The 14,700-nt window shown below is 48.5% G+C and overlaps 2 protein-coding genes across 9 annotated transcripts in view; one reads left to right on the top strand and one right to left on the bottom strand.

Annotated features, from left to right (window-relative positions):
- SPIDR (scaffold protein involved in DNA repair) overlaps window positions 1-14,700 on the top strand; it is a 571,046-nt gene that overhangs the window by 553,377 nt on the left and 2,969 nt on the right. For 6 of the 8 annotated variants that reach the window (XM_064588367.1, XM_064588365.1, XM_064588364.1 and 3 more), the window contains 4 exons: window positions 1,408-1,501; window positions 2,568-2,682; window positions 2,974-3,027; window positions 8,728-12,706. The exons of 1 other annotated variant lie outside the window; for it this stretch is intronic. In XM_064588367.1, the coding sequence (XP_064444437.1) occupies window positions 1,408-1,501; window positions 2,568-2,682; window positions 2,974-3,027; window positions 8,728-8,883 (419 nt within the window). In that variant the 3' untranslated portion in view covers window positions 8,884-12,706. Of the gene's footprint in view, window positions 1-1,407; window positions 1,502-2,567; window positions 2,683-2,973; window positions 3,028-8,727; window positions 12,707-14,700 lie in introns of those variants that run through there. One more of the 8 variants, XM_064588366.1, reaches the window with a different exon arrangement.
- Window positions 10,354-11,571, bottom strand: CEBPD (CCAAT enhancer binding protein delta). The gene has a single exon (XM_045896585.3). The coding sequence runs from the start codon at window positions 11,569-11,571 to the stop codon at window positions 10,750-10,752; it is 822 nt and encodes a 273-aa protein (XP_045752541.1). The 3' UTR covers window positions 10,354-10,749.

The following is a 14,700-nucleotide window of genomic DNA, read 5'->3' as shown; positions in this document are numbered from 1 at the left end:
ACCAGAGAAATCACGTAAGAGGAGATGTGAACAAAGCAATAAGAATATTTCTCTTTCCTTGGGGCGCCTGGGTGGCTCAGTCGTTAAGCGTCTGCCTTCGGCTCGGGTCATGATCCCAGGGTCCTGGGATCGAGCCCCGCATTGGGCTCCCTGCTCAGCGGGGAGCCTGCTTCTCCCTCTCCCTCTGCCTGCCTCTCTGCGTACTTGTTCTCTCTCTCTATCTCTCTGTCAAATAAATAAATAAAATCTTTTTTTTTTAAGATTTTATTTATTTATTTGACAGCGAGAGAGATAGCGAGAGCAGGAACACAAGCAGGGGGCGCAGGAGAGGGAGAAGCAGGCCTCCCGCCAAGCAGGAAGCCCGATGTGGGACTCGATCCCAGGACCCTGGGATCATGACCCAAGCCGAAGGCAGACGCTTAACGACTGAGCCACCCAGGCGCCCAATAAATAAAATCTTTAAAAAAAAAAAAAAAAAAAAAGAATATTTCTCTTTCCTTATTAAAGAAGTGGAAACTGAGATAAGGAATTCCATTACACCTATTAAGGAGGCAAATACTGAGGTGATACTAGCATGCAGCTCAGTGAAGCTAGCACTCTGTAAATGGATGGTGAAAGTGTGAATCAGAAAGTCCTTGTGGGGGCGCCTGGGTGGCTCAGTTGGTTAAGTGACTGCCTTCGGCTCAGGTCATGATCCTGGAGTCCCTGGATCGAGTCCCGCATCGGGCTCCCTGCTCGGCAGGGAGTCTGCTTCGTCCTCTGACCCTATCCCCTTTCATGTGCTCTCTCTCTCTCAAATAAATAAATAAAATCTTTAAAAAAAAAAAAAAAAAAGAAAGTCCTTGTGGGAAACACCTTCTGAAAGGGTGTTTCTGCATCTCCAATACTCATATTCTTGATAGAGTGATTCTGCTTCCAGGAATCTATCCTAAGGAAGGTATCTCACTACAGGAAAGGCCTTATGTGGAAAGTTGTCCACTGCCTCAGACTTACATGTCCAGTATGGAGGGAACTGTGACACATCACCTAAATGGAATATTGATAAGACAGTCCTTACAACAGCTCTACAGCAACCTACAAAGTAGAATGAGACATTGCCCTGACGGCTTACTTATAATGATTTCAGTACATGTGCATCTGGAAAAAAAGACAAAAGATGAGGCACAATGGAAATACTTGGTTGGGTAGTAATGCGGGCAACTTTTAAAACTTACTTTTTATTGTTGTAATTTTGTTTGTGCAGTACATGGAAATTATAAAAAGCTTGGGAACATTTATATAAACTCAGAAGTGAGAAAAAAAAGTCTGAGGAATCTCACATTGCCATCTATGTCTTGAGGGGCAAAGAGAAGTTGGGAGGGAAGACACTGCCTCTGGACTCCAGCTTTTGCTTTCTCTTGGGCCTAGGCACTGTGGTTGGTGTAGACGAGAGCACTGCTTTCTCCTGGCCCACTTGTGACCTGTGTGGCAACGAGAGATTGGAACAGAGCCCAGGAGACAGGTGAGGGTGCAGGAGCTGGGCTGAAAGACCCTGGGGCAGCCGCAGCCAGTCCAAGGGTCCCCACGGCCGCACTGCCTCGGGCCAGCTTCCCCTGCTAGGGCAGGGCCGCCACTGGGAAACCAAGTTCCCGTGCTGCCGCTTGGAGGCCATGGCACTAGGTGTGTTTACTTCTTTGTAACAGGGATTTTTGCTGGTCCTTTCATTTCCTCCCATCTTAAAAGAGAAAAGAGCCAGGTTTTGTACTCAGGTCCTTTATTATCAGTTAGGAGAGAAAAGAAAAACTCAGGGCAAACCTGAATAAATGAGACAAACTTGGTAACTGTACAGCTTGTCTTTTGCAGGGGTGCAGACTTTTCCAGGGACCAGTGAACAGCTATATAATCAGACATCCATTCCTTCCCTGACCAGAGTTACTGCATATCCTCCCTGGGGCTCAGGGAGCTGGGGCTGGGTATCAGTGTCATTCTGAGCCAGTTCCCCAGGCTCCCAAGGTGACTTTGTTACCTGACAGAAAGGGACATGCTCATTACTCTTCTGCTTCTTAATAACCAAAGCACAGGTGTTTTCTTGATGCCTCCTGGGTTGGTGGTCTTATGTATAAACAAGTCATCACTGGATCATTCTAGAGACAAGAAGAGTATGTATCACAGGTTTACTTGGTAGCAATAAGGAGCATAGCTACTGGTAATTAGAAGTAGGTTTTCCTGTTCAGGCAGATGGGAAGCCCTGACTTCCCCTTGCTGAGCAGAGGGCCTCCAGTTTGCTTCATGGGATGTTTGCTGTCATCCTCTATGCCCAGCTTGAATGAGGCTTCCCTGCCTGAGTGTCCCTTCCATCCCCTGGGGCGTCAATTGCCCATGCAGCAGTTAGCCGGAAGCTGACGCTGATCCCTCAGAACAGGCTGAGCTTCTTCTGGCCTATTTCAGGAACTTGGTTTCTGAGAGTAAATCCCCCTTTTCTATATCAGCAAACACTTAGGTTCAGAAAAAAATGTCTGTCTACTGCTAGACTCTTTTGACTTGTGCCTTTTCAAGTGTTCTCTTCCCTGTGTGTTTCCAAACAACAGAGGCACCTTTTCCTGTGGGGACTGCTCCCGTGTGGTCACCTCTCCTCTCCTCAGAAGGCACCTGCAGGTGTTCCTGGACTGTCCGTCTCGACCCCAGTGCACAGTGAGGGTCAAGGTAGGAGCGGTGCAGGAGCTCATGTGCATCCTACTCCACCTCATGGAACTGCTCTGCCGCAGTAGCCAAGCGGCCAGCATCTGTTGTTCCTGCCCTGGGGAGGGGATGGGAAGGACACCCCTCAGGAGAACAGTCTTTCCACATCCAGGGCTTACACTCACATTTGACATAAGGCTCTGAGGTGGAAGCTGCTAAAGAAACGAAGGGATCGAACATTACCCCCCTACGCGTGGGCGTGAGCTCTTGCCCCAGTCCTGGGAGTTTAATCAGCCCGCCCCACTGTTATTGCAGCTGTCCCAGGCCAGTATTTCTTCACTCCTGAGGTTTGCCGCCTGCGAGGATGGGGTAAGTCCAGGAACATGCAGCCCAGGTGTGCACCCCTGTGTTCTTAAGCCCCAAGTTAGTGGATCATCTCCAGGTGAAGATCCCTGTCCCATGTACTTTCAATTACAACAAAGTGCCACAATATCATTGGGTGCATGCTAAGTGTTTAGACTATACCAAGACAAGGATAACTCTTACTGTGGTTAATAACTATACCATAGTCAATAATAAGTCTTACTCCCTGACAAATACCTGTGTCTGTTCATGAGATCCTTTTCTTTTTGGAATCGAGGTGATTTCCTAACCAATCTTGTAGTAGATACATGAATATGCCCCCCTGGCTTTGATTATAGTTAGACCAGCAACATTTCAAGTACTACTGCCATGATTCATGTTAATAGAACAGAAATATCTGAGACACACATTTTGTGTTTTTTAATTGCTAGGTATTCCAGAGTCTGAGTAACTGGAAACTTGACCATTATTTCTCAGAACTCTTTTGCCTTCCCTGAGAGTTACTATGGTGTGAGGCTTAGTAAAGTGGTGTGCTCCTCCAAGAAAACCACCACCTAAATATATATAACTTACGGTCTAGAGACAGTTTCTTCCTTGTGAAATTTGGCCCTCATAAACAAGAGAGCTCTGTCCTTGAGACGTCACCTCTGTCTTGTCAAAACCAATTAAAAGCACCACAAGTGGCTTCAGGAACTGCTGAACTGAACCCTAGAGAAGAGCACTGAGAACTGACCCCACTGGGGTGATGCCAGGGCACAGCCCCCACGTCACAAAAGTTATCCATGGCCAGTATTAGGGTCCACATCCAAGTAGCAGACTTGGGCCAGCTGGGGAGGTTGTGGTGAAAAGGGGGCTGATAATCTACAGAACTTTCTGATGGGGTCCCATGGTTAAATTCCACCTCTGATTGCAGTCTGAATACAAGGCTGAATTTATCCATCCTCTGGAGCTGTGAGGGACTTCTGCCCCTTAGGAAGGGCTGGCAGCATGAGGAGGCAGGGCAGCCATTTGCACTCAGTCCTCAAAAACCATGGCTTTCAAAGTTTGGATTCATTGGGTACGTGGATAAATCCATGGATAGGATCCTTGAGGATCACTGGTCTGACTGTGGTTTCCAACCCTGATTTCAGGGTGGAACTGCCTGTGGAGCTCTAAAAAGAGTTTCCGGCTCCGTCCCTGGGATAAAGCCCACCAGCCTGCGCATAGTTCCCTAAAGCAACTCCGTGACACCCCCAGCCCAGCACCAAACCTTTATCTAAAGGGCTCTTTCACATGTAGGGATTGATGTGTAGACCAGGCCGTAGGAGGGTTTATGAGCTAGTTGTTCCCTGATTGTTTACAAGTAAAATGTAAGTAAATAACTGTAATGGACTAAGAACTATGCTCACCACTTTTCTCACACATTGCCTTATTTAATCTCTCCAACATCTCAGTGGTGCAGGATCCACATTTTACCACTAAAGAAACAAGAATGCAGGGCTCACGGTCACGGTCTCTGTTGGGTACATTGTTATCCCCACAAGTGACCACCTAACAGAGTGGGGGGAGGGTGACAGGGTCCTCCTGTGTATGTTTCTATTCTTCCTGAAGTTTATATGTTTAATGTGTGATGAGACAGTGGTACCTGTTGGCTGATCCCTTGTCACCTCACCTCTGTCTTTGAGGTGGGGGAGGAGGAAGAAAGAAGGGCGTGATGCTGGGTAAGGCTGATGACTTGGAGGGTTCTTTAAACAGGTGCTAAAAATGGCAGATCTAAGTTATCAGGGGAAGATATTTCCATGGAAAAGGTTGAGGGAAAGTGTTGGGGAAAACTCCTGCTTAAGGAGAACACAGAGCAAATGAACCAAAACGCACAACCTAAACAAACAAAAACCAACAGTGCTTGGGATGGTGCCTAGCTCCCTGTAGTCCCACACAGCACAGAAGTGCAGGGCCTGCCCTGCAGTTCCTCAGGTGGCCTTGACTGGGCCCTACCAGGCTCAAGCCTGAGCTCCCACTGGTTTCTCACAGGCTCCCCAGGAGAGCAGACTGGTGCTTCTTCTAGAAAGCCTCCAGCCATGGACTGCCCTTGACTACCCTAACTCCCTATAGGGACCCAGAGACCAGGAGGAGGCCCTGGCAGAAATCCTGCCTCTTCATTTGATTTCCTTCTGACTGAGGCTGACTTGTACCTCTCACACATTACACTTCTTAACTACAGTACACCCGTAGGCAAAGCGCTACTTATAAAGAGCTAGGGCATGTGTACAGCCATACGTGTGTGTGTATGTGTATCTGAGTGTAGGTGGGTTTGCCCATGGTTGTGCTTGAATGTGTGTATACACCTATGTGTGCTCATGTGTACATGAGTGTGCCTGAGTGTGTGCCTGTGTGTGCACATGTGCTCTGGGTGAAGGGCACAGGGTGGCAACAGCCTCAGGTATCACCTTTCTGGGTGCTCTGTTATCAGAGCTGACGCCAGTCAAATTAGGGTAAATTGCAACCTGGAGGGACAGAACTCATTCCCCCTCCTCCAGCTTTACTCACAGTGGATAATCAGGGCTTTACATCTGACCTGCAAGAAGCTGATAGAAGAGGGCGCCTGGGTGGCTTAGTTGGTTAAGCGACTGCCTTCAGCTCGGGTCATGATCCCGGGGTCCTGGGATCGAGCCCCATGTTGGGCTCCCTGCTCTGCGGGGAGCCTGCTTCTCCCTCTCCCCCTCCCCCTGCTTGTGTTCCCTCTCTCGCTGTGTCTCTCTCTGTCAAATAAATAAAAATCTTAAAAAAAAAAAGATTTTTATTAAAAATAAAATCTTTAAAAAAAAGATTTTTATTAAAAATAAAATCTTTAAAAAAAGATTTTTATTAAAAATAAAATCTTTAAAAAAAAGATATTTATTAAAAATAAAATCTTTAAAAAAAATTTTTATTTATTTATTTGACAGAGACACAGCGAGAGGGAACACAAGCAGGGGGAGGGGGAGAGGGAGAAGCAGGCTCCCCGCAGAGCAGGGAGCCCAACGTGGGGCTCGATCCCAGGACCCCGGGATCATGACCTGAGCTGAAGGCAGTCACTTAACCAACTGAGCCACCCAGGCGCCCCAAATAAATAAAATCTTTAAAAAAAAAAAAAAAAGCTGATAGAAGATGGGTACAAGAAGGACCTAGGTGTAGACACGAGCATGAGTTTTCCAGTCTGGATTCTGTCAGTTGTCTGGGTGAGAATGCACATTGGCCAAAATCCAAAGAATCAAATTAGGCTTTCCACAAGAACTCTATTCCCTGGAACAGATGTACTGTTTCTGGTTAGGACACATGAGTGTTAAGTTTTATGCCATAACTTTAATGTGTTCAAGCTACAGATGTGAAAACAATGGAGTTCGCCACTGTTGTACATGTCAGTTCTCAAAAGTCACATTACAGTAATATGAAATTTGCCGTTTGTTTCCTTACTTTCAGAAAAAGAAAAGTTAAAGGAAAATATAGTGTGCCTTTTAAAAATAGAGACACGTTTTACACATTCATTACATTCATATGAACAGTGTGTTTGCATTTGCTGGTGTGATTGTTTTTTACCTTTCCATGTTAATTCCCCCCAAAATATATTTATCATTTGATCTTTGTTTATAAATGATATAGTTATTATTGACTATGGTATAGTTATTATAAACTTTAGCTGTGAAACCTGACATTGTAAAAAGAAATGATCTGTTGCTGACTTTTTTTTCAAGTTAGAATTCTGTACTTTTACCCCAAGTGAGTGTAGGAGTGCCTGGGCCTTCTACTTCCCGACACACAAATGTGCAAGGCTAGCTAAAGTGGGAAGAGACAGCAAAGGAGTATCCAGCTGGCCTACCTCAGTCCTCCCAGACCTGGACAACAACCCCTCACTCTGCACGGCCCTGTGCGTGCCTTCCGCACCAGCACCCCCGTGGCTGTCTGGTTCTCTGCCATCTTTTCAGGGTCAGGCGCCTCATGGGTTCATAGCAAGCCCTTGATTAATGATCAAAGCAGTGGGCTATGAACCTGACATCTGTCACAGATGAGCTAAGCGGAGGAAGGTCTCAGCCATGGTTGTCCAGTCAAGAGACTTGTCCAGTTCCATCTCTTCACCTGTCTTGATTATGACTTTTACTCCCCCATCCCTCCATTAAACCACTCTGTTGACCGTACTCTGATTTTTTTTACTAAAGAAGCCTGAACTCTACCAATCATATTGAATATGCTCGGTGTTTCACACCATGCCCAACTTAAAAGACAGGAAAGCAAAATGGTCACAGTGGTTTGGCATTAGAGCAGTGCTCACATCCCAGATTGATCCTGGTATATATTGCTTCAGAACAAACCATCTCAAAGCTTCGTGGCCTCCACACTTACTCTGCACACAGACCTGCAATTTGCATAGGGCTCTGCCAGGACAACTCATCTCTGCCCCACAGGACATCAGCTGGTACCCCAACGGCTGGGCTAGAGTCACAGAACGCCCTTCAGTCCCTGGCCGGCTATTGTACTCCTGTTGCCTGGGACCTTCCGGGGCTCAGGCCAGACGCCACACCGTCTGGATTCCCTCAGGGCATGTGTCTGGATCCCAAGAGAGGCAGGCAGAGGCTGGGCACCTTCCTGACCAAGCTGGGGATGCCACTCAGTGTCCCTTCCACCACACTCTTCATAAGAAGCAGTCACTGAGCCCAGCCCAGGATCCAGGGTGACGGCAGTGAGGTGCCCACCTTTGATGGGAGGGCACCAAGGAGCCACAGACATGTGCCGACTTTGGCTGCGTTGTCGGAGCCCTCCGGCCTCAATCTCCTTTGCCAAGACACATTAATGATGGAACGGGTGAGCTAAAACATACTGAACTGAGCTACTGTAGAGATGTGTTAAGTGTCTTGCCCAGAAGAGTGAGGTACCCCAGATAGTACTCTGCAAGTGGCAGCAAAGGAGTCTCTGAAAGAACGCATTACCCTCTAGGGCTTTGGTCTCTGGTAAAGCCACAGATCTGACTTATCCCCACGCATTTGAGCTGCTCTTTATTTTCAGCCCCACCCCCACCCCAGGAAGAAAATGTTCTGAGGTTTGAGACCACCGAGGCCCTGCCATACCTTCCTAGCCTAGTCATCTGGTACCCCTGCTGCCCAGCGCCCTGAGTTCTCATCTAGAGATGAAACCTGCCCAAGATTAACCAATCACCGTAAGATACTCATCAAACAATGTGAAGAAAAAGCTTTTTACAACATAGAAATTTTTGGCTCAGTGTTACTCTAGAAGAAATGGGATCCTAACTGAGGAGGGAGGTTTGGGGCAAAGTACCAGGAAATCCTTTGACCAGAAGTGTTGCTAGATTGGGGAAGTGTCCCAAAGGAAATGGGAGACAGCTGCAAGCATGATGCATGCCCAGCCCCCAGCCTTCCTGCTAGAGAACAGGGCATATCCCTTAGTATGTCTGTCCCCAGTTCCTCTCCGTAGGACAGCCAGGTGGGACACGTTTGTCGTTGCATCCATTAACAGCAGAAAAAAGGAGTTCCTTCATTTGCCATAATAAATAGAGCTTTTATCAAGCCCTTAATTATTTTCCTCCTTACCCATGTTGTTCTTACCATTTGAAAAGTGGAAGGTCACAGACTGAGGAAAGGACCTTATGCTCTGCTCTTTGGTGTTCTGTGTTTTTGGGAACAGAATGTCCAGGACTAGCTCTGTTTGCTTTAACCAGCATGCCTTCTATCACTGCAGAGTTATGAAGTGAAGAGTGTCCTCGGAAAGGAGGTGGGGTTGTTGAATTGTTTTGTCCAGTCCATAACCACCCACCCAGCTAGCTGCGTTGGATTGGAGGAAATTGAGCTCCTGAGTGCAGGAAGAGCCTCTTCCGAACACTGCCGGTTGCCATAGGATTTGTGAACTTTGTGATGCAGTCACAATGGTGGTGGATGGAGGTGGTGGCGGCTTGGGGTAGTTATTTGTTAACTATGGGCAGAGCAAATGTATGATCTTGAAATGGAACTTAGATTTTTCTGGGTCAAATGTTAGTAAGATGATTTTGTGAACTAAACATCAAAAATAATTTTTTCTAGTTTTTGCAAATTTAGGAACATGCTGTTAAAACTTAAATAAGCCTGAGGTCTTCATTTTGTATTTCATCTTAGTCAATAATATTAAAACAGCAAGAAAAAAATTTCGTTCACTTGTAATTTTTTAAGTGTTTAAATTTTACCATGATTCAACATGTTTTTCTTGTAGTTATTCAACATTGTCCCAAAGAATACCCTGCAAAGCTGAGACATTTGTCCTAAATTGTAATGTTACTGTTCTACACAGTACATGTCCAACTTAAGCATTTTGCAGTCTAATATTTATTTTTTGGAAAATGTTTTGGGAAACTGTGTCAGAGGTAGAACGGTTACCCATAAAGTATAGATAAGTTACCCGGTGTGATTATCACCATACTGCACAGAGGTATAGATAGCTCACTCTAGATAGGCCTGTTTAATCTTGCTGGGTACTGTGCACAGAGAGCCAAGATAACAGATTCAAGAGGAGTGATTGCTTATCGTTTGCTTTGTTGGCAGAGATTTAAATTAACATAAAATGATGAATAAATTATCTTTAGACAATGAAGATTGTTTCCTCCCTTAAAATCAATCATGACAGGCCATGGTTAATTACACAATATAGACCTAGGAGCCCAGAGCAAGAAAGGGTGCCTAGTACCCACTTTAACTGGAAGAAAGGCAAACGACTTTATTTGTCCTGATTCAGCTTTGAAACATTACAATGACTGGCAAGATAGCCGGTTTTGAGTAGCTTTTTGACTGTCCTTTGCATCTACTACAACAGGACTACTGTGTACTTAATACCCACTTTTGAGAAACGTATTCGAAGCAGTACCTAAGACTGAGGAAAGTGAAAGCAAAGTCCCATGAAAGCCAAAGATGAGTCAGACATGCTTTTCGGGTAACCAGAGCCCTCCACTACCCCCTCACCCCTCGAGCAGCCAACTAAAATTAGGGCGCCCTTCAGCTCTTCTTCATAGAGCCCCTAAATCAGCTCAGGGACAGTCGGCCAGCCAGCCCCCTCCCCGAGTCTGGCTACTTCTTTGGGAGCACCTTCCACCAGAAAGCTGCTAGCTTAACATAAGCTTAGTCGTGCTTCGCCAATCTTAGGCAGATAAGTAACATTTGTAGGTAGACCGTGTCTGGCTTCAAAAGCAAAGCAGACCCCCTCTTCTAGGGACCTTGGTTCCCCCTCATGGACACACACCTGGGTCCCGCGGCCTCCCCGGTGCCTTGCTGCATGCCCTTCCCCAGCGAGGTCCTGGGGGCTAACCAGCGTTCAGGAGTCACTGTGAATACCGGAATCGGGTGGTTTTAAATGCTTCTTTATTCTTACAAATACTGTAAAAATTAATATAAAAAAAAGTGAGCATGCTCGGTCTTCTCCTCTTATCTACAATACAAAGGATTTGTCTGAAAACTCTTTTTTCTTACAAATGTACCTTAGCTGCATCAATAGGAATAAAATGTAGAAAAGCTACCATTATAAAAATAATTTAAGGGAAAATAAACACATATAGCTTCTCTCGAAGTTCAGTGGTGGTTAAGTCCAGGCTGTAGGTTCCTTCGTTCCCGCGTCCCAAAGAAACTGCAGCCGGCGCCGAGCGGCTCTCGCGGCGTCCGGGCGGGGCGCGCTCCGCTCCCTGGCCGGTCGGGTCTGAGGTATCGGTCGTTGGTTGAGTCTCTTCCGCCCCCGGGGCGCGCGTTACCGGCAGTCGGCGGCCCCGGCGGCCGACAGGAAGGGCGGGCTGGGCAGCTGCTTGAAGAACTGTCGGAGGCCGGCCAGGTCCCGCGTGAGCTGCTCCACGCGCTGGTGCAGCTTCTCGTTTTCGGCCGACAGCTCCACCAGCTTCTGCTGCATCTCCTGGTTGCGCCGCTTGGCCTTGTCACGGCTCTTACGCACCGCGATGTTGTTGCGCTCGCGCCGCTGCCGGTACTCCGGGCTGCCGCGGTCCGGGCCCCTCTTCCCCGCACTCTTCTCCCGGGCCGGGCCAGGAGCAGGGCTCGGCCCGGGGCTGGAGCGCGGCGGCTCGGGCGACGTGGGTGGTGTGGGTTGTGCGGCCGCCGCCAGGCTCACCACGGTCTGCGCGCACGCGGCCACCTGCGCCGGCAGCAGCGAGCCGGGCGCGTCGCCGTCTCCCCAGTCGGGCTCGCGCTTGAGCGGACGCGGGGCAGCTGTGCCCGGGCCGTGGCCACGCGCGAGGCCGCCGGGCAGCAGCTCCAGGGCGCTGGCAGCGGCGCCTGCCGCGCCCGCCTTGTGGTTGCTGTTGAAGAGGTCGGCGAAGAGCTCGTCGTGGCACAGCTCCAGGGTGGGCACGGCGGCCATGGAGTCGATGTAGGCGCTGAAGTCGATGGCGCTCTCGTCGTCGTACATGGCAGGGGCAGCGGCGCCTGGCTCGGACAGGCTTCCCGGCTCGCTCCCGCGGCCCGGCTTGCCCGCCCGACCCGGCTCGTAAAAGGGTGCGGGCTCCGCGGGCCAGGGCACGCCGCGCGCCGGGCCGTCCAGGCTAAAGAGCGCGGCGCTCATGGCGGCGTCGAGCCAGGTTCCTTGTCCGAGCACGGCTGTCACCTCGCTGGGCCGGGCCCCGCCGCCTTTTCTAGCCCGAGCTGACGCGCAAGCCCCGCCCCGGCTCCAGAACCGCGGGGGCGCCCCGGGGCCGCGGGGAGGGGGGCTGCGGGCGGCAGCGTCCAGGGAGCCCCCGCCCCGCCCCGAGCACTCCGCCCGGCCCCGGAGCCGCCCTCAAGCCCCCCACCCCCACCCCCACCCCCCGCCGCCGCTGCCGTACTCTCCGCTGTTCCCGCGCCCCCACCCCCGGCCGCGCGGGAGGGGAAGGGGCGCTGCTTCCTCCCCGCCCCCGGCCCGGCCCGGCCCGGCCCTTGCGCCTCTGCTGGGAATGACCCTCCCTCTGCCCGCACTCCGGCTCCTTCTCTCCTTCCTGTTTGTTGTGTTTGGAGACTCTTCGCTCTCGCAGCCGGCAGTGAAATCAAAACCTGGACTTGGCCGCGGCGCGCGTGTCCCGGGCCGGTTCCCATCGTCAGAGGGAGCCGAAACGGAGAGGGTGGCTCTGGCAAAGAGGACAGAGCCTGGTTACGTTCTCCAGCCACGGCTCCCGTCCCGGGGACCCTGGTCCGCGGCTTGGGCGGCGGGGAGGGCGCGGGGAGGGGGGGTTGCTGCTTCGCACGTTTCCAGGAATTCGGGGCCCGATTTGGCCCGTCTCATCTGGGTCGAAGGCCCTGGGGGTCAGAGCTCGGCGTCGCAGCTGGAACTTCCAGGCCGCAGGGACTGCGAAGCGCAGCAAATGGGAGAGGAGTCACGACACAGGTCTGAGCTGCCGGCCGCCCTAAAAGCAACAGGTTCCAGCGCGCGCAAGCCCGACCAGGCCCGACGGCCGGCTGGAACCCCGCAGAGCAACGCGGACCCGAGGGCCCGCGCTCCCCACGCGCTGACGTCCCTTCTAGCCCTTCTACAGCAGTGCCATCTCGCGGCGGTGTCCTGCTCCAGTTCTATTTTTAGTTTCGGGCTCTTTTTCTCCGCTCAGTATTCCGGAGAAGTTCTTTTGAATCTAAAGCAGTTGGGTCTTTAGGAGAAAGAGAAGATTTGTACTTGCAGCTCTGATAGAGTATTAAATTGCTAGCTCTTCATACTGTAAAATGCATGAAAACACAGTATGGATTGATTTTGTTCATTAAGTTTCCCTAAATTTGGAGCATTTCTGGTCAACTCCATTTATTAAATCACTGCCCCTATTCAAACATGGCCTCCATCTCACATCTATGCTTGGCTTAGGCTTCTCATTACCAGATTTTATGTCCAAACACCTAATGCTCCACAAATTGCACCGGAGTTTCTGCAGTCAATTACAGAGGTAATTTCTTAATGATGTACTATGGATATTTAATAGGTTTCCTACAAGGACAAACCCATTGCTTTAGAATTGCTTGGAGAGGGCACACGGTGTTGATGTTACACTACTGATTAATTTCCTATGAAGGGTAAAGCCGAGTGACACATGTAGTGTGGGCTCATGCATACCCAGACTAATTTCTTAGTTCTTATTTATTTAGGAACCCATAGAAACACTACTGAAGCCCTCTCCAATCAATTAGAGGATGTAAAATGAATATAGAGAGGAACTATATTCTCATAAAACTTCAATGAGATTAGTAGATTCAGATATCAGATTAGGATTGAGCTTGAAAGAGATGCTAGGCCAACATTTTTAAAATGTATTATGCACTAATTAATAATCACTTTTAGATTTCAATATTTTCTTCCTTTTTCCAGAAGGAGAGGTCATAGACCAGCAAAGTATGGCTCTGTGGTGACATTTTAGGGCAAATTACTTTTTTAAAAATAATAAACAGTTTAGTTTTTTTGATGGTAGTTCATAGTCAGTTCTTGAAATCTCTACTTTCTGCCCTTTCCTAGCTCTACTATAAATTTGTTCAAGATAAATACTGAGTTGTTCATCATTTCTCATTGTTAGGGATCTGTTTCAAGTAATTACTTGAGCCTTCTTGAGTTTTTGGTATTCTGAGCAGAACTGCCGAAAGGAAGGCATCAAGTAAGAAAGCATTCCTGTAAAACATTGGAGGCTTTAGATTCCCCATGTTTATGAGGACACATCTATGTTGAGCACAGTTGAGATGTTAGATGAAGTCCATTGCCTGTGGACTTTCTAAACACATCAGTCTTTTAGAAATCCAGGAGGCTGGGGGCGCCTGGGTGGCTCGGTTGGTTAAGCGACTGCCTTCGGCTCAGGTCATGATCCCAGGGTGCTGGGATCGAGTCCTGCATCGGGCTCCCTGCTCCTTCGGAGCCTGCTTCTCCCTCTCCCACTCCCCCTGCTTGTGTTCCCTCTCTCGCTGTGTCTCTCTCTGTCAAATAAATAAATAAAATCTTAAAAAAAAAAAAAAAAAAAAGAAATCCAGGAGGCTGAAAATGCTTAAAATGTTCAGTATGCTCTAGTACGCGGGTTTCCTCCTTCTATGAACACAGGTTCATAACACAGTGACCATAACTCAGTTCTAATGAGGGATCATTTTGCCACACTTCATATGGCACAAGATGTGAAACAAGAACAGGTCTCCTCCCAATTAAAGTCTAGTACAAATGTTTTGTGAACAGTGCTATCTAAAATGTAAAAATGAAGTTTGAAGAGGAAAGAAACTTGGCTGACTTTAGTGCCCTCTTCAGATTATTATTCTCAACTATCACATTATATATTTTGTTAACCTCCCTTAGGGCTAATTTTAACTACACGGTATATTTTTACGTGTTTTATGTTAGACAATAGTGAGGTTACAAATACAGACTTTCTTGGATAAACCTTATTCCAAATGTATTAATTTTGAAAAGGCAAGACAAGGGCCAACATAGTAACAACACAAGGTCCATGTGCATTGGGGTTACATCCCTGGTGCTGTTAAATTCTATGTATTTTATTAAAAACCTACTGTGATAGGTAAACATTTCTGCATTCACTTCAGCCTCTGTAATTTGTGAGACTGAGCCCCCAGATTAAACAGTAGCCAGAGCTGAGAACAGGTATTTGATTATGTGGGTCAGTTGTCCAACCTGCCATATATTTGCTCACGTTCCCAATAATAAGAACACAAAGGAGAAGTGGTTTGCCTTCCCAACCTGTCAAATGGA

This window comes from Mirounga angustirostris, unplaced genomic scaffold (genome assembly GCF_029215605.1).
Source record: "Mirounga angustirostris isolate CCGP_5_RB_7025 unplaced genomic scaffold, mMirAng1.0.hap1 SCAF_4, whole genome shotgun sequence".
Taxonomy (NCBI): domain Eukaryota; kingdom Metazoa; phylum Chordata; class Mammalia; order Carnivora; family Phocidae; genus Mirounga; species Mirounga angustirostris.
The sequence above is the reverse complement of the archived record's forward strand: the minus strand, read 5'-3'. Positions and strand labels throughout refer to the sequence as shown.